This window comes from Sparus aurata, chromosome 23 (genome assembly GCF_900880675.1).
Source record: "Sparus aurata chromosome 23, fSpaAur1.1, whole genome shotgun sequence".
Taxonomy (NCBI): Eukaryota; Metazoa; Chordata; class Actinopteri; order Spariformes; family Sparidae; genus Sparus; species Sparus aurata.
In genome coordinates, this window is record NC_044209.1 from 25,446,981 (window position 1) to 25,466,515 (window position 19,535).

Sequence of the window (19,535 nt, forward strand, 5' to 3'; positions counted from 1 at the left end):
ATATATACTCATGATTTTATTCTTCACTATTTATCACAATTATGTACACTGTATTATGCTGTAAACATCTAAAATTATGTTTCATAATAGCAAAAACTTCAGAAATTAATTATCCAGTCTGATCCCAATTTTGTGAAAGACAGTTATAATGTCAAGCACTTTCAAGCACTTAAGCTAAAATCCAAGCACTTTTCAGACCTTGAAAACACAACATTGAAATTCAAGCACTTTCAAGGATTTCAAGCACCCGCACCAACCCTGCATATAATGCATATAAACATGTTATATGAGGGTCTGTGATTCACGGCTTTTTCATTTTCGCTGACACTGACAATAACGGAGAACAGAGGAAGTTAAAAACATTCAACATTCATTTTATTGGTTTGGTTTTTTGAGTACAGTGGTTATTTCTGCCTTTCCGGCATTCACAGACAAAACAAACATATAACAATAACTGGGAACACAAAAAATATAGCTTTCTGATAATATCTGTGGCTCAGTCTAGTAGTTACAACAGATACAATAGTAACTCTCCGTACCTGATCAACACAAACGTAAATACAAACACTTAATAAACGTGTAAAAACTGTCCAAAAACTGGAACTAATACTTTTGAAATTCTGTGTGGTTTATAAAATGAAATGGCTATTTACATTCAATTTGAATAATTATCATTTCAAGAAGAAAAAAAAAATATAGTGTATGAGTCTGTCATTAACAAAAATAAACACTGATTATTCAAACTTGTGATAAAATATATAATATTGATTACAATGTCCATTAGGTTCCATTATGTACTTTCAAGTGCTATTAATAAGGATTCACAGGAGAGCCGGCGGGGTCGCAGCCGTGTCGGCTCTCCTGTCAGAGTGGCATAAATCAAGGTGCAGCTCAGAGAGTCCGGGGGCAAAGGTCAAAGGTTACAAAATTCAGTCAAAGCTCCACCTCTGAGACACAGTCAAAGTGGTTAGTACAGAAAAGCGGCAGTGATGTGGAAGGGTCAGATTCCTTCTCATCACCGCCTCGGTTACACAAAAAGAAAGATAACATTGTGTTACAGCACAAATACTGCTTTTTTTTCTCTGCTTAGGTTGTTGTTAATCATAGTGATGCAGGGCAGTCTGATCAGAGCAGCGGCTCATCAGGCCACTGAAGGTAAAGGATGGTTAGTTGAAGTCAGTGCTTGTTATCACTGCCAGTTCCGTATTTTGTTTTTTTTTTTCCATCTGAGGTCTGATGGTCTCAGTTCACAGCTGCCGGGTGATGTTTTCCAAGATCAGCGGACGATTGAAAACAAAGAAGAGGCCGGCGCTTTTTCTCCTCCTCTCTCACCCACGACCAAAGAGTGACCAGTTCTGCTTTGAAAGCTAAATACATGCACTGACCGAAAGCCTCCGTCACAGGAGAAAACAAGTTCAAACTAGAAACTATCGACATTAGCAGCTTCTAAAAATCCTCTTGAAAAATATACATTTTTTAACTTTTTTTTTCATATATAAAAAAATATCTGTAATATAACTATGCAGTTCTTTTCACTGGACGGGTTTGACTTACAGTCAAATGTGCTTCTTGTGTCTTCACATGTGTGAGTTTGTGATCATATTAGATTGGTCTGTGACGGCATGATTGCATGTGTTAGATTGTACTCTTTAATCATATCCTTCTCTTAGAATGATTCCCTTTCTTGAAGAATTTCTCTACTATCTGCTCCTCGCCTGTGCTATCTGACATTCTCCCTGTCTCGCTGCAGTCCAGCTTCTCTTATCCTCTGATTCCTGGAATGATTGCACGCGCCTGCTAACAGACAGTTTGCTGGCTGGACAGTGGACTCTCCAGGGACATGCTGGTGGGAGACAGGTTTGGACGGGCGCAGGGCTTAAACATGGAGGAGATGTAGAAGGCCTGCAGGCACAGACACAAAACATGTGAGGAAATGTATGCAGACCACACACGCTGTCAATCATTCCCTGTTTATAAACACCATCTGGGATCATAGTGAGGAAAATGAGGCAGATAGAATGAGGCCTATTGTTTAAAATAACTCTGTCAGCAGAGAGCTGAGAGGAACAAATCCTGTAAAGACAGAGATAATAGTTATTTTCAAGACTATTTAGACAACAGAGATGTTCAACGTACCACCCAGTACGCGGTGAGTCCTCCTTGGATGAAGCCTGTGACGACGTCAGACGGGTGGTGACGGTAGTCAGAGATGCGGGTCAGGCCGGTGTAGATGGCGATCATCACTAAGAGGAACTGTATTAGTGGGCGCAACAGCCGAGCTCCTCGCCACGACAACCGCGCCTGCAGGTAGAACTGCAAGAAAGAAAAAAAAAAAACATTGTTTACTCGTTCATGTTGACAAAAACTCCATTAAAAACAGTACAAATACAACATATTTCACGTTTTACCTCATCAATTTCATTGTTTTTTCGAATTATATCCTTTTTTTTTTTTTATTTGACGTTTCAAACACGTTGTGACAGGGTCAACAACGCATTGACAGGTTCATTATTAACAGGTGAGAGAAGTATCATGATCGTGTATGAAAGGCGGCCTCCTCCAAAGGCCAAGTCGTTCAAGAGCAGTCATGGGGCGAGGCTCTCTCCACTTTGTAAACACATTATTGCATGATGGATATTCCCACATGGGCTCTGGAACTCTCTGTAAAACTGTTGTCAGTAAACACAGTTCATTTGCAAAGGATTGCGTTCTGGTTCTATTAAGGCTTCACACAGAGTCCAAACTGTTTCTGGAATCAATTCAACTTCTATAAACACGGGCGGAGCCCTTCAAGAGAAATATACGACATCCACTCAGTCTGCTACCCGGAGGGGAAAGAGAAGCCTGGCACGAGTCCATTAACACTATCTACGTCCCATTTCCTCCTTTTGTTCATCCTCATCTCCCCCACCGGCGCTGCAGAATCCATGTTTGTGTCTGTGAAAAATGGGGTCACAGGGCGAGTGTGATGCAGCTTTATGGAGGTGGCTGGAGTTCTGCCTTGACGAGCCGAACGCTGAGGAGCACGTGGCCCACATTCCTGCGGTGAGGCCGGCGCTCACGGGGTCCTCCTCTCCCTCTCCTACCCCAGCTGAGTGCAGGTGTCACTGTTCCTGCCTTAAACACGAGCAGCTGGCCGCGGTACTGGTGGCGTGTTGCTACAGGTTTCACACAGTCTCTGTCTAAAACACTAGCTAGCAGCGAACTTGAATGCAAAGCTGCGTGTTTGTGCCTGAGGTGAGTGTGAAACAATGGAGCGGGAGAAAACAGGGGTAACAAAGACGGGGGGTCGTGTTTTTCTCAGACCACTTCATCCCTTCGGTTCTTTACCCTTTTCTTCCGCTCATTCAGTCGTTCCCTACTCATCCTCGTCTGACTCTCTCCGCTCAGAGAGGAGCTGCTTTTCATTTGGACTTCTTTATTGCACAAGTGCTAATAGGGGATTTTCTTTCCTCCTCGCTCTGAACATCTTCATTTCATCATTTTTCTCATCAGCCGCACACGACAAAATATTTAGGTCACCTAAAGCTGTAATCGAAAAAAGTTAATGACGGGGTTTACATGAGGAATATGGACAGCTTGTGTTGAAGAATGCTTTTGTTTCCATCTAACTGTCGTTTCTCTCCCACAATGCACCCATGACTACTGGGCAGTGCAGTGTGGGAGAACGGAGGAGAAAGATGAAGAGATGGGGGAGGCTGGGGGGGAGGGAGGGGGGGCATGAGAGGGTGTCTCTTGCTGAAAGAAGCCTGTCGATCTCTCAGCAGGCATATTCAGCCCTCCACCCCCCTCCTCTAAATGAGAGCCACAACAAGGCCTCCTCTGTCTGTGTAGTCTCTTCATCTATTCATGTTCCCCGTGGAAAACATTCTCCCTCATTCTTTAACTCCCCCCTCCTCTCCCCCCCCTCCTCTCAGTCTCACCAGCTCTTTCAGTTTGAAGCCTTTGGAGAATTGCTCCTCTCAAAGATCTCCTCCCTCACGATCAGGAAGTGTGAATATATTTAACAGCACATGTCTCCGTGTGTGTGTGTTTGCGCATGTTTAATTAGCTTATCTAGTTAATAGTTGCACACAGTGCTCTCGGCCTCCAGAGACCGGTGCCGTCTCTAATAACTGAAACGCAGCTGAGAGCTGTAATATTTCCCCAACATTGTAAACACGGAACCGAATGCTGTAATTACACAACATCAGCTCAGGTGAATGTGAAGGTCACATTCCAGTTGTGTGTATGCGTGGACATGTGTTACTCGCGTTGTGGGGACAAACATCTGTTGACCAACATTGTGGGGTCCCCAGAACATAAGTCATAAAATTGTAAGCTAAGGTTAGATTAAAGGTCAAAGGAGACATGTTATGCTAATTTTCAGGTTCATAATTGTATCTTTGGTGACTGCTAGAATAGGTTTACATGTTTTAACGCTGAAAGAACTCATCAGTTTTCTTCTGTCCAGTGATGCAGCGATGAATTCCCGCTCTGTCTGTAACGCTCTGTTTTTAGCTCCTGTCTCTTTAAGCCCACTCAGCTCTGATTGGCCAGCTCACCCACGCCTGAACCAGCACCTCTGTCAGCTCTGATGTGTTCTCAGTTTCTCTTCTACTGTGAATACGGGCATAGATTATGCAAACGTATGACAGGGTGATATAACGTGACGTTAAGAAGTCACAGAATCAAAGGCGAGACCACTGATGAACACTTCAGGCACGGCGGTCCTTGTTCTGTGGGAGAGAGGCGTTCCCATTGGCACTTTGTTTTGTGTGTTTGTTTGTGTGCTTGCGTGCGTGCGTGTGTGTATAAAAATAGACATGACTTACTGCCAGATAGAGCATGGTGTACATTGCGAAGGAAGCATGGCCGGAAAAAAAGGACTTCCTGAAAGAGAACATCAATAAAAAATGCCAAAGGTTACACATTAACGGCAGAGCTATTGTACTCCCCACCCTTGGCAAACAAACCAAAACATTTCTGAATGAAAACACACATGCACACAATCCACACACACCTTGCTTCTTCCACCAGCTTCTGATTAGTCTCCTTGCAGTCGAACTGGGAGACGTAGCTCCCCAGAGTGCAGTTGATGGACTCATAGGTGATTTTACAGACACTCAGGAAGTTGGGCCGCAGGCGTCCCACACTTAGCTTGGCCATATTCGTGAGAGACTGACCCACACAGCAGCCAAACATGAAGCTTCCCAGCTCCTTGTACAGGCATGACACATAGAGGTTTCGAACAAAAGCTCGCGAGTGCACGCCTCGGAAACGCACCCGGTAGCATTCAACCAGCGCGATCTGGGGAGAAAAAAGGACAAGAGACACTGGTTAACATAAGTTATAAAGTACAGCTGCACAGTGAAAAGGAATAACAATCGTTTCCTTACCGTTATGCCAGTGATGGCTATACCGCCGATAATGAGCACGCTGTCAGAAATGACTTCTTTGTCTTTGTTAGGATAGGTGATGCTGGAGTCTCCGCAGAAGAAGCCTCGCCTGTACGGAGTCACCGCCTTCAACTCGCACGCAAAGAATGGGATGGAGGCTGATGAAATGTGGGAGAGAGAAGGGAGAGAGGAGGGGGGCAGACAAAAAACAAAAGATGGCTTGATGAGCGCGTGGTTTGTGCAACACAGATAAGAGACAGAGACACTCTTGTCTAACAGGAGCATGAAGAGGACATGCTCCCGCGAGCTCTGAAGAGTGTCAGTCATCTCGTAGCATGATTTCCAGATTCCTGTTGGATGAAGCATTCCACACATAGCTGCTTTTACCAGATTATCAGGCAGAAGAGGAGACGACAGACGGACGGACAGGGAGATGGGCATGACAGCGGAGGATTAAGATGAAGAAGGAGGAAGAAGATATTAGAGGCAGTGTTAGACACAGAATGTGTCAGGGTGCCAAAAGAGGACAATAAAGTCACTGTAGGAAGAGTAAAGTATTGTTTATTGATGGCACAACTTTAAATCCATCTGATTTTACATTAACAATTGTCCTACTTATGTGTTCACTTACTTCCTGCCTGGTCACTAATTATCAGAGCTCTGTATCAGGTGAAAGTAGTCCAAGGTCTGGCATGCTTAGGCAAACAAACCTCACAGCCTGATGGTGAAAGTTCGTCGGGGGGGGAAAAGTTGTGCAACATTTTAATGACTACATGAAGGGAGCTGGTGTGTTTGTGTCCCCTGAAACAAGGACTGAGTTACACAGCTTTTATTCTGTGTTATATACTTCAAACTCGCGGCCAATAGCCCTTTAAAAGCCTGCCCGGCCTGCTCCATTTCTCTGTCCCCTATCCCATGTCCCCTCGTCACCCCATGGAATGCGGCGAGAACATGGGACTAATCATTAACCTCTGTGCCTCTTCCTGTCATCCCTGGCCCTGCTGGTTGGTTGGAACGCACCCAGGCCAAAACAGTGCTCCTGCCAGGGAATCTCTCAGAGTACGTGACTGAGTAGCGCACAGGATACACACTCGAAATTGGGCCAAAAGGAACAAGGCACCAGATACACACTCAAAACCACAAACAATGGCACGCAAACATTCTCTTAAGCGGGATAAATCGATCACTACTGACTGCCAAAGAGCTGGACACGAATACCTAACCTACTGAAGGTAACAATGTGCACACAGGCTTTGGTTCAGTTCAAGCGTCTATTCCGTCATAAACTAATGAAAACGTTATATTTTGTCCCCTTGTTGTTTCCGCTGTGTTTTTACTTTTACTTTTTATTTTAATTTGGTCAGCTCAAACTGCGCTCCAGAAACAAACGTGACTTGGTTCTTCTCCGTGTTTGCCATCACAACCATACGGTCCGCTAATAAAACACAAGAAGACAGCCTTGGTGAACTGATAAACAATGATAACAAGGTAAATAATCTATAGGTTTGAGGCTATCAGCACAGAAAACACACGAGGAGGCAACTCCTAGCAGCCGCGTGACGTGTTTAAGAACATTAAACTGCAGTCGAAAGTGTTTTCAAGTGCCCGCTGGAGTCAAAGTCATGCTGACCCTCACAGAAAGACAAAACACAGATAAAAACACAGCCCTCTTCTATGTATTTTAACGTGGGCCTTTAGTAAGAAAACCAGGGAGGGAATGAGCGAGGGAAACGTGTAGCAGGCAGATAGCCGAGGCTGTGACGCCAGTAAAGAGAGAGAGAGATAGGAAACACCTCTCATCTGACCCCGATCTCTCACTCCTCTCATTCAGTCGCCACGTCTGCAAGCGTCTACCTCGCGTAGCGCACACATCCACATACAGGTGCCATCTGCTGTTTCAGACAAAAGGGAATTGAAATTGAACTTTTTTATGATCTTTTTTTAAAACCTGGCGTTGTCTCGTCAGACTTCCTGCCTTTGTAACTAAAGCCAGTTCGATCTTATCGTGCAACTGGATTATTCTATTAGTGTATTTTGTAAATCATGTAATGCGGTCAATTGAAATCACCCTGCTACTAATTCTGCAGTCAAATCTTCTATTTCAGAATGTAACCAGTAACCTCACATTAAACTGCTTGCTTTAAGTACTATGGGTTTAAATAAATACTTTGGGAAAGTCCCTTTTTTTTTTCCTGTAAATTTAAAAGTTAATCTCCTGTATGAGGATTTCCTGGCTCCTCCCGGCCACCTGCATAAAATTCTCACACATCTCGTAATCTTGTAATCGTAATCCCCTTATCTGTGTGTCATACCTTGGTGGAGACCTGCAGGGATGTGGTCTGATTCGTCTCTGATTCGAACTGAGTGGGTGTGTGGATTTTTGTTTTACTTGGCTATAGTGACCATTGCATTCCATTTTAAATATGTTTTTTAACCTGGGCACAAAATTAGCTGATCTAGCAAATGTAGGTTGACTAGATCTGCTTTACTCAACAGCAACAACCAAAAAAAAAAGGAAATCTATCGAGAGGCCGGGAGGATATTCATGCTTTCAGAGGTTTGGGTGGTGGACAATCAATGCATGGTCGTAGTTTTTAATATTTAACGTAATACTTGATATTGGCAAACTGACTGGGCATGAAAGTTACATTTACAGATCGTATAATCACTGCTGGTTCTCACTATACAACATTAAAGCAGATTTTTTCTTCTAATGTCTTTTATGTCCAAAAGCAGGAGAAGTAAGGAAGAGTTGGCAGCTTTGTAGTCATTTTTCTACAAGCTCGGACACGCTACAAGTTCTTCTGAAGTGTTTTTTTTGATGATCAAATGTTGATTAGACTTTGATCACGTTGTACATTAACTGCTACCGATGTAATCAGACCAGTTTATTGGCAAAGCGAGAACTTTTAGTGCTTTCTATACCATCCATTAACAGGCTTTCTCTGCATCCTCATCCCATTCCACAATACGGCCAGTCCTCGCTCAATAATCAATATTTTGCTGCATTGACAGAGCGGAAATGGACAGACTGTCCATTAAGGCCACTCTGTGGTTACAGTAGGAACATGGACTTCTTCAGGGATCATTTACAATACATATAGGGGACTAATGGGAACCATTAAGTGCAAAGCCAGATAGCAGCATATTTTATTACCCCAGGCCTGCCAGTACTTGTGGCCTGTGTTGTCTGATGGCCAAGAACCAAAGATCACTCCACAGTGACAGAACTGTTTAAGCTTCTCAATAAAAAAAATGTATCTCAACCTGAGTTGTGTCACAAACCAAAGGTTTTAGAAACCACACGCAGCATCCTCCACAATCCCGTACAAATGACAAGCTTTGTCGCAGTCAACCTCTATGCTTACAACTACATTAAAACGGTTTTCACAACAAGACACAAAAACACTCCAGAGACCCTCACATCATCTGTCAGGCAGCTGTGAGCAAACCTCTGCACCTGGCCAAGACATGCTTTAAAAGAGAGCCGGCCAGGAAAGCCTGTAAGGGGACCCAAAAGGAGGCGGAGGAGTGGGCCTGCTCACAGAGCCGGCCAAAATGTGCTGCTCGCTGGGCCTGACACTCAAGCAGGAATGCTTTCAAATAGTCAAAAGGGATAGAAAGAAAGAAGAGGGGGAGAGAGAGAGAGAGGGAGGGAGGGAGGGAGGAAGGAGGAGAGGAGGAATGAGAGCAGAGGGGATATGAGCCTCACTCTGAGAAACTCTTCTGGTTCTAATTTACACATCTATGACCACAGCCCAGAATGAGCTCACTGTGAGGGGAGAACAACAACAACCGAAAGCAAGAAATAAAAAAAAACTATGGAGAAAGTGATTAAAGGCAGCCTGCTAAAAGAGAGGGCAGATGGTAGGTACTCATCGACATGCTCTCCAGACAAGTTGCTTAACATCTGCTGATCAATAGAGAGTCAAACTAAAAAACTAGGCTAAAACGCATAGCCAGGAGGCTAGAAAATTGACAAATGGGGGTGAGGGCAGTAATACAGGGGTGAGAGAAAACTGGAGAGATGGAGCCAAGAGAGATGCGGCGAGGGGTTACTCTGCAGAGAACAGCAGACGGAGGCGATTAGTGGTGGTTCTGGAATGTGAGGGTCAGAGATCCGGGCTCTGCTGGGACCCGCTCTGTAAACACGACCCCACCTCAACCAGCAGAATACCCCCAAACACACTCACGTACACATAAAAACCTCACTGGGATGCAAACAAACCGAAGCCACGGCCGCATACAACCAAACAAACCACCAAAAAAAAAACCCACCAGCGACTGGGAAGAAAAACTAACCAACCAGATAAACCACACCAGAGCCGAAGAATCCTAAAGGGATGTATTGAGGCAAACAGCCGGTTCACTATCGCAGACCCAAATAAACTCCTTTGGAGGCTGCTGCCTCAAACAAACAGCCTGCGCATCATAGATTAACACGACACTCTGCCTGCAGCTTTATCCAAGCCACAATAACGGCCATCTGCGTCATCACACCCAATAATGTCTGACCGTACAGGCTACATCGTTCTACATTTGCCCTCTGATAGGACTGGTGGACAGACAATCAGTGACCTGTCGACGCCGGTCCATCTGGCCTGCAGCTCTGTGCTGGGCTGAGCCTGCGCTGTGGCCCGGCCCGCTGCAGCACCCTTCAGGGGTGGTCCACCCTCGCTGGGCCTCTCACCAGCTCACATGTGCCAGTGTTTCCCAACTAAATTTTAAGCTGCTTGTTTACCTTTGAGTCAACATTGCAAAAAAGTTACAAGGTCGTGAACTGAGCTGTGAAGTGTCGTAATTTGAATCTCTGCGAGCACGATAATCCGTGGTCACAACATTACAAGAAGCAGCGTGACGGCCTGCCTGACACGCTCGTAAACAGCAGTCCGCAGATGGGTTGGGTGGGCTCCAGCGATTATTTACGCAATAATGACTTTCACCGCACAAAGTCTCGGTCGCCGTAAGACGGCCTTGGTTTGTTCTTTCATCTAATCACTGCTCTCAGTGTGTGACAGGTTCTTTAGGGGCAGAGCCAAGCCTTTCATGTTTCACCTGATATAAAAAAAGTCTTTGTTTGAAGAGGAAGTCCAGGAAGAGACAGTTTGCACCATCGCAGAGGCTCAAGCACACATAAGAGCAGAGTTACAGACACACAAAACAAGACAGGCTGTTGTCTCGTAGGGAAGGTAACACTCACACAGTCGGTGAAGTCATTCGCACCAAGGCTGTGATTATGATTGTCAAGCATAACCCAATAAAGTACTGAGCGTGTCTGTGTGTCCTAGGAGTCGGTTCTTCCTGTTCATCCTTGGTGGCCCAGTCCAGGTAGTGGAAAGGTAGGATAAGGTTGAGTGGTGCCACCTGCACTGACACACAGCCAGCTATCTTTCCGTTACTGTCTGGACTATTCTGAGGGACTGTGTTTCTTTTGTCTGCTCTGACGGTAGAACAAACAGTCTAATCAGAGAAGAACAAAGAGGACTGAGGAGCCACAACAGGCCTGGATCTTAGTAAACCATCTGCTATCATCAGCATCTGCTACTGCTGGACCTCATGCCATTTTCTTTTTAAGTAGATGCTTACAGGGCTCACAGGTCTGTCATATTTTTTTAAGAAATACGCTGCATGCATCCCCATCATACGCACTGACAAAAACAAGTCATAAAAAGGCCAAGGGTGAAACAGCAAGACAGCTGAAAGTGGCTTCACGACCAAAAATGCTGATGTTTATTGAGGAGTTTGAAGTGCAATGTTAACAAGCTCACACAGAGCAGAAGAAAGTGTGTGGAAACTAAAATATTATGTTTCTTGTTGGCAAGGTTGTTCTAACTAAAGCTGAAACAATTAGTCAATTAATCAATAAGCCAATCTAAAGTGATAATTTAGATTGGCTTATTGATAATTTTGATATTATTCTTGATGCACGCTATGGACGCTTTTTCAGCCAATACAGATTAAAGATAAAGTTCCTAACCTGTAGTTTATTAACACCTAACAGTAAAAAAGTAGTGAGCAAAGATGGATGATCTATTATTCCATTGCTCTATTGCTTATACTCGAGCTTCTATTTGTTCTACTCTCCTTCTTCTTCTTCTGTTTTTATTGATGGGTCACACACCAACTTTCAAGGTACAAACAGCCGCCTGCTGTGTCAGAGTTTGTGAATGACGCACTTGTCAAGTCCATGAAAGCAATTTGGCTTTTTAATACCAGCTCGCCAACGATGATGATGATAACAAACGTTTCAATTTAATTTTAGTAACTCGTCGTGAAATAATCGTCAGCTCAACAGACTAGCTGAGTAGCTGCAGGATGACCACCAGCGCACCAGGTAAGCTCTTTCTTGCCCCCCCTCTGCTGTTCCTGTGACCACCGGCCAGTGGAGACATGCTTCCCACAGCTGCTTCTGTTCTCTCCACACTTCACTGACCTGCTTCCTGGAGCCCGGCTCTGGAGTTCAGGGCATGAGTGGTGAGGGCTGAAGTGGGTTGTCTGTGTGCCTGTCTGATTCAGCAGGACTATAAAGGACCCGCCACTGTGGCATGTACCTTGGAAACTTTAAAGCAGCTCTCTGGTGGTTTCTGTGGTGTGAAGGTGAGGGTGTGCGAGGTGAGGTGAGGTGCGAGCAGCCTGCAATGGGAGAGAACGACACGGGGCTGTGGTCGAGACTGAAGGGGGGGGGTATTTGGAATAGAGAAGCCCGATTGTGGTCGTGCTGCATGTATGGAAAGAGTCGAGGGCTGCAGGCTTGTTTTGTCTGAGCGTCTTGGTTTGCAGTGGAACATGCAGTTGGAACGACTTCAGACGGAGCGGAAGCCTGAGAGGATGAAGGGGAGAGAAGGCTCCAGCAGGTGAGATGTGACACAATGATAAAATGGTCCCAATGATGAGTAACCACGCCATGGCGCCAAAGGGTGGATGTCTACGTCTCCTTACGGGGGGGGGGGGACAGACAGAAGAGGACGAGTCATTAGTTCTGACAGACGCACAGGCGGGGCTACAGGCTGTGTTCGGATCCAGGTAGATACTTTGATGTTAAACTTCTCCAAACCCATTCTAGCTAATGAGCACTGAGGATTAGAGTACTACACACATCTTCATTCACTCATTACGGCTAATACCTATGGACCACCCTGGGCACTTACGTAACCGCCATCGAGGAAAAGATTGCAGCTGCCTCATTAAAAGTACATTTGAAGCTATTTGCTGTCGAACAGTTCCTATCCCTCTCAATACTACTTCCTCACTTGGACATGAACAGACAGCTGTGGATGAGATCCCCTCAGGCGCCCATGGGTCTGACCTCTGACCCCTACTGTAGATCCTCATCCCCGTCTCTCTTTCAGGCTACTCCCCCCCCCCCCCCCCCCCCAACCCCGGGGCTGTTCAGGCTCTCACTTGCCCTCCCGCCTTCAGGCAAACGAGACGTTTCTGAGGCCCGAGCCGGCTCTGGAGAGCTAATGGGCGAATGGAGACGTATTGACAGCAGAATACATGTGTCCATGTAGACGGTCCGCGGCAGAGCGTCGCTAATGGATTCCTGATTCTGCACTGCTGTCAAACGGGAAGGAGATGCATTAATAAGCTAACGAGGGAGCGTAAGCAAAATCACTTCTTCCACTAGCTAATGATTCGACTGAGCCATTTTTAATGGCTCTCCATCTGTCATCCGCAGAGTGACGCCAGCGTGTTCCATAACTTCAGAGTGCGTTTGATCGGGGCCTGAAACACACAGCAAAACACACCCGGCGAATTTGTCAACAAACAGCACGCACATGGCAGCTGTAGTAGGGTGTCCGCATTGGCAACCATGACTCATCCACAAAAACACCCACACCCACACTTTTACTCTCACAGGCACACACACACACACACACACACACACATAAACACACACATAGGAGACAATTTAATATTCCTGGCCCTTTACACACAGACATGCTGTGACGTGTTGGCCTTTTGCTGTCTCACTCACTTGGCGGCTTTCTCTGCCAAAAGACTCGAAGCAGGAATCCTCTACGATAAACCCGCCGCCCGCCCAAAGCACACAAACAGACATAAAACACACACGCACACACACTCACACACCTCGCTACAATGCTGGATCACCTTCAGTCCCAAAATAGAGTCCGTCTGACGAGAAAGGGGACAAAAAAAGGGGGGGAAAGCAGATATAAGCTGGAAAAAGGGAGCCCTTTTAAAATTCAGATCTCTTCGGTAGATACCGGTCCTCTCGTCCTGGCATGCTGCTTCACGTCTAGAACAAAAACGCACTCACACACACACACACACACAAGTGATAACTGATTCCAGCTTTCTCTTTCTGTAGAATCCAAGAACTAGTTGTGTTTTTACCACTGAAAGAAATCACTTTCTGGTTTAAAACTGCCAAGTCCATGCAGGTGTGACAAATGGGAATGTTTTGTCTAGTCTAACATCTTGTGCATTGCCACCGCAACTTCAAATTATCTTCATTAGCTGATGTTTAATTTCACAATTCATCATTAAGGAGGTAAAATGAAGAGAAAATGTTGGAAAATGATCATCCAAAACGCTTTGTCATGAATTATAATGAAAAGATGCAAATTCTTTCATGTAAGAAGCTGAAAATGGCAAAATTTTGATATTTTTGCTTGAAAGAAAAACTGAAACGAGTCGATCATCAAATCAGTTGACAGTTACTTTTCTTCTGACTGACTAAACATGGTGATGCTAACGGTTGCAGCTCTATTGTGCATATAGTATGAAAATATTTTACATTTAACCTCTACAAGAAGGTTAAGCCTGGTGGCAATTGTAGTGTTCCTCTAAGCCGTAAACGCTAATAGCGGGCTTTCAAGTGTCACTTCCAATCGTTTCCCAATTACTCTTAAGAGAGCCAATAACTGGCTTTATTGGGGTGATGACAGAGAAAGGACCACCTGTGCGGGAGGGAAACAGCCGTGCAGGGCTGCGAGGCCTGTCCCCGCATGCTCTGCAGATATGACAAACACCCGACACCTCCTGACCTCTCCGTGGCTGGACGCTAGACCTTAAATGCACGGCCACGGGGGCGCAGACCCTGTCAGCTCTCTCCGGGTCAAACCCCCTACAGACCCACCGGGAATGCATGCCAACACTTAGGAACACAGGCAAACACTTGCATTCTGCAGCTTACTTGGAACTAACTCACACTGAGCTGAACCAGAACAATCCACCTCCGTGAAGCATCCCTCGTGTGCATGTCAGAACAGCCCCGTGAGCAACACCTCCTTATGGCTGGGGTGCAACAACGTTAGACAAGCCTGGTGTTGAGTAAGAGTCTGATCGGGTAATCTGAGTCAAAACAGAAGTTCATGTCCTCAACATCCAAGCAGTCTACAGCTCATTCTTAAACCCATGTCATGCCATCTTTATGTCACCACTCTGGATGTTTAGTAAATACAGAAAACACATGGAGACACTGAGGAATCCCTCTTAAGCTGATAGCGTAATTGGGACAGGATGCTTCGGGGTAAAATTCCACAATTACAGTGGTGAATGAGCCCCTTTACAGGGTGAATAATGCCAGCGGCCAGTCAGCCGTCTGAGTGAATCTGATGATGGCATTTTTAAGGGAAAATTGGGTTAGTCAGAGATAAGAGGGTTTAGCCAAAAGAAGGGCCCTCTTTATGTTCCCTGAGTGATGGCATTCACTGCCAAATACCCAGAGATGAGTCAAGATCAGGCCTCTGCTGATAACTGACATGATGGTTAACACCGCAGAGACATGCTGGAAGCTGCCAGACAGATGGGAATCTGTAAGTAATCTAATAGCTCATGAGCAAGACGGGGTTTAACAATATGTTATACTCTCCTTTACTGGGGATAGACTCATTAACGGATCCAGCATGCAGCATTTTACAGATTATCGGAATTAGCGAGGGTTTTCTTGCCCCGTTGCGGATGAAACGCAATTTAAAAGCGCTCAAGTCTGGCTGTGATGCAGCTGTTTGTCTGTCTGTGTTGTCACCTCTCTGCAGGCTGATTGGCAACACGTCACGAATAATAATCAATCAGCACTAATTAATCTGAATCTGCACAGTAACTTAAATATACGAGGAGAAGAAAAAATACATTTGCCTCCCAAAGGTAGGGAAGTGGAAGTGTAATCGTCATCCTGAATAAAAAGATGTCATTTAATATTGTGCCGTCATGTCCGTACCCTTTGTGTACTGAACAGCTGGTGGTGATGCGGTTATTGATCTCAGAGTGATATCTGGTTTTGCTCGATAAGACTACAGGTTCTGACCTACTGGGCCAGATAAAAAACACTCCTTTTATTTTACCAAAGAATATTTCAGTCACAAAACCAACTCGCCCTCTAAATCCTCTCAGATGGGTCTAGCTCGAGGCCCGGTGACTCAGTCTCGTGTTGTAATCTAGTGGGCAGGGGGATAAGAGGGGTCAGGGCACGCAATTTTGTGCGAAGGCGAGTGGCGTGCTTAGTGTGTGTCTGCGGAGGAGAACTGAGAGAGACCATTTCCTCCCTTCTGCTGACTGATGCTGGGTGACTAGCCACTTCCTAAGCACAAAACAAAGCTGCCGAGATGTGTGCAGAGTGAACAGCTAATAGCATACCTGCAGGGGTTAAGAATAACACGGCAGAGAAACTGACTGCCTCACACTGTTGTTTTGTCTGCCAGGCTGCTTCCTTTGCTGTAACTGCCAAAGACACTGAGACCTGTCGGTCTGCCTAGACGGGTTCTGCCTCTGTCGTGTTTGCTGCAGGTCCAGATAATCAGTCAGTCGCACAACACTGATGTCCCCGTCCCGCTCACAGTCATGTGAGATGACGACATGAAACTTGTGAAACTGTATTTTGTCAGAGTACACAGCAGGTGCCACGTTAAAACTGCCTTCAGAGGGTTTCCCCCACAAGGTTGAACAGAGGTAAAAGGTAATTTAGTGTTTTTATTCATTTCCTAGTAAAGTCCAAAACAATTCTAAGGAACCAGAGTTTCCCTGACGTGTTCCCATTTTGTCAGACATTTACGCGCTATAACATCTAAGAGAATTCCGCCAATAAAAAGTTAATTCTTACTGTTTTACAGTAGTTCGTGAACGATGAGGGCACACTGAGAGGATGCGTAACCGTGATCACATTAAGTCTCAATGACTGAGATCATCCTAACTTTAATATAATGATAATCATGCTGCTCTTTATAATCAAAACACAATCTGACCTCACATGGAGGTTTCTGATGCCACATGGATATCGCTGGCTATGATTAATATGTCACATTATCTATTTTTGGGCTGCACGATAAAACTTCACTGCTTATCTGTGATTTGTTGCTGTTTAACAAGTAAAAATGTAAATACACAACAACACTCACAAGCTCTTCCTCTGTTGTAAGTTTAAAACCAGCCAAAAGCGCTTTTCTCGCACTGTGACAGTCTGCAGGGGCCGAGACGACTTTTAGAAACCTGACCTTAAAAACGACTGCTGGATGACTTCATGATAAGAAAAACGCACAATTAGCCGATCACATCAGCTGTCAGGTGGAATCCATTAGTGATTAACGGAGAAACTAATTGTGAGCGCTCCTTCGTTTACCGCTCTGTGTCCTGTGGCCCCCTCAGTTGTCTCCTCCACATGTTTGTCCCTGTGAAAACTCGCTGGTTAATTGAATTATAAACCTGTACAAGCCTCCAGCTGAGCTCTGTTAATGAATCTGTGGCTGACATCCAGCAGTCCTGCAGGGAGAGAGAGAGAGAGGCAATTTTCGGCACGAGAACACAAGCACGGGGGCCATGTTTTTATCCCGATTCCCACGTTCCTCTCCCGGGAACTTTGGGGGGGGGGGTTACCATGGGAACAGATGAATTCCCGGGACAACTCTGCTGCCAGCTGAGCCCCCCCTCCCTCCTCCTTCTCCTCCCTCCCTCCCTCCCTCCTGCCCCCACGTGCACTGAGGGGAACGAGCTGAGACTTTCTGCCTGTTTGAACAGTTTCCACTTGACTTCTGGAGAAATGCTTTGCAGCTTCGTTGACTTAAACAAATCCCCATTCGATGTGTTTTGGGGTTTTTTTTTTTCTTTCCATGAGAAAACCAGTTTCGTTTAACCTCCTTCAGACCTTCTGTTACAGTTCACATGATCCACAGAGCTGCTGTTGACACAAGGCGAGCTGACAAGACGAGTGTGCGTTATTTAAAAGTGTTAAAAGTGACTGACTGTGACTTCAAACCCTTTTTTTATTTTTTTTATTTTAAAAGGCAAATTTAAATTGGAATTGTGGCTGTTAAACTGAAGAAAGAAAATAGTTTCCCTCAGGTCAAAAGCACTATAATAGGCCAAATGAATAGACCTGTTCTTACCGACACAGAGACATATTACATCCAGACCGACAAGCATCCTCCTCTTGGTGCAAAACGAGCTTTCCTCCTCAGGCTTGGCGAGGAAGTGATTCCCAGCCCCGTTCCCGGTACTCTCCCCGGCACCGCCGCTGTCAGCCAGCCGCAGCTGGAGCTCCGCGTCCCGGGGCAGCGTGTTGCTGTTGGTACCGGTGGAATTGACCTTTTGCATGTCTTTACACGTTAATGACAAAAAAGGAAGAAAATAAAAAGTAGTTGCAGTGAGTCTGTTGAGTCGTGGTCGGGGGAAAAAAAAAAATCCCAAACTTTTCAGTCCATCCGTCGTCGGTGCGACAAATCCATGTCAAGGAAAGTTTGACAGCAGCGGACCCTGCTCAACCACCCGACCGACCGACCAACCGACCGACCAGCCAACTGGTACACTTTAGGTAAACTCACACGTCTGTCATCAACAACGCGAGAGAAAGGTGAAAGCAGAGTGGAAGAATGAGGGAACGAAAACATCCGAGTGAACTTCAGAGCTCTCCGCCAACTCGTTCAGTGGGAGCGCGCTGTTCCCTCTGCTCCAGTCCCTGAACGTCCCGGACACCTCCACAGTCTCTGCAACACCATGGCAAACACACATGAATGGAAAACACAACTTTTGGTCCAAACTTTCAAAATAAAACTCTCTCTCGGTGAGGGCTGTTCTCGCCGTGGGACGAGGAAGCTGTGACGTTAATTTTGGTGGAAAACTCGTCTTGTTTCCGGCGTTATTCAGTTCGACTTTACGCAGCTGCGTCAAAGGAAAAAAAAAAAAAAGAAAAAAAGATCAACTAGTAAATCAATGTGTGACGACGAGCCTGCAGCTCACAGCGGGTTCGATCCACCTGACCTGACAGCTGAAGCCTACAGGACTGTTCCTCCTCTCTGCGATGTCTCCTGGCCCATTAAACTGTCCCACACACATGCACCTCCTGCTCCTGCTCACAATAATACTGAACATTTAACGAGATTTGTTTCAGCATGCACAAACCCTGGAGGTGTCAACCAGCAGAGAGACATATAGAGTATTATGCTCATAATGTATGGAAGCCAACTGAGGCCAATATAGTGAAATAAAGAATGTGATCCACCCTGCAAATGAGAAACTTTCTCAAAATAATGAGGCACTATCTCAGAAATTAAACTTAATTCCAATACATATCAAAATAACGAGTTACTATCTAAAATAATAAGACGCATTTTTCAAAATGACTGAAACGAAACTCAAAATAATGATTTTGTAGTATCACAAAAAAGACTGAGCTCAAAATAAACACTTGGTGTCTCAAAATTATTGAGGGTTTTCCCCCAAAATACCGACTTTCTCTTCTCAAAATAATGAGGAAAGACTTCAACATGAAACTTACTTAAATTAGTCACAACTTACAGATATCAAAATAATGAGTCACTTTTCTCAAAAAAGGAACTTTCTCCAATACAAACACAGCGACATGTTATCTCAGAATAAAGGGAAACCCAGCTGAGCCCAGCTTTAGTCATAATTATAAGATTATAGGTCATTATTTTTACAATGACCTTCACTGCTCTGGCGGAAACAAGCTTCCATACTCTGTAATGACTTTATAGAACCTGGTGCGTTTTCATTATAACATAACAATTAATGAAGTGTCTGAGTTGTGATGTCGCTCTGGCTCAGCTGGTCAGAAACCTGCACGGCTGCATGTCACTTTGATTTTTCCACAATATCGACTTCTGCTGTCCGACTGTGTGCCAGCTTTACACACACACACACACACACACACACACACACAGGAGAGACAGGACATTGTCC

General features: G+C 45.2%; 1 protein-coding gene across 1 annotated transcript; it reads right to left on the minus strand.

Annotated features, from left to right (window-relative positions):
- Positions 1 to 353: 353 nt before the first annotated feature.
- On the minus strand, positions 354 to 18,404 carry ppap2d (phosphatidic acid phosphatase type 2D). The gene is made up of 6 exons (XM_030408504.1): positions 17,723 to 18,404; positions 5,379 to 5,536; positions 5,003 to 5,289; positions 4,815 to 4,872; positions 2,137 to 2,313; positions 354 to 1,902 (listed from the first exon to the last, which is right to left on the minus strand). The coding sequence occupies exons 1-6, from the start codon at positions 17,928 to 17,930 to the stop codon at positions 1,798 to 1,800; spliced, it is 993 nt and encodes a 330-aa protein (XP_030264364.1). The 5' UTR covers positions 17,931 to 18,404; the 3' UTR covers positions 354 to 1,797.
- Between the last annotated feature and the right edge of the window lie 1,131 nt (positions 18,405 to 19,535).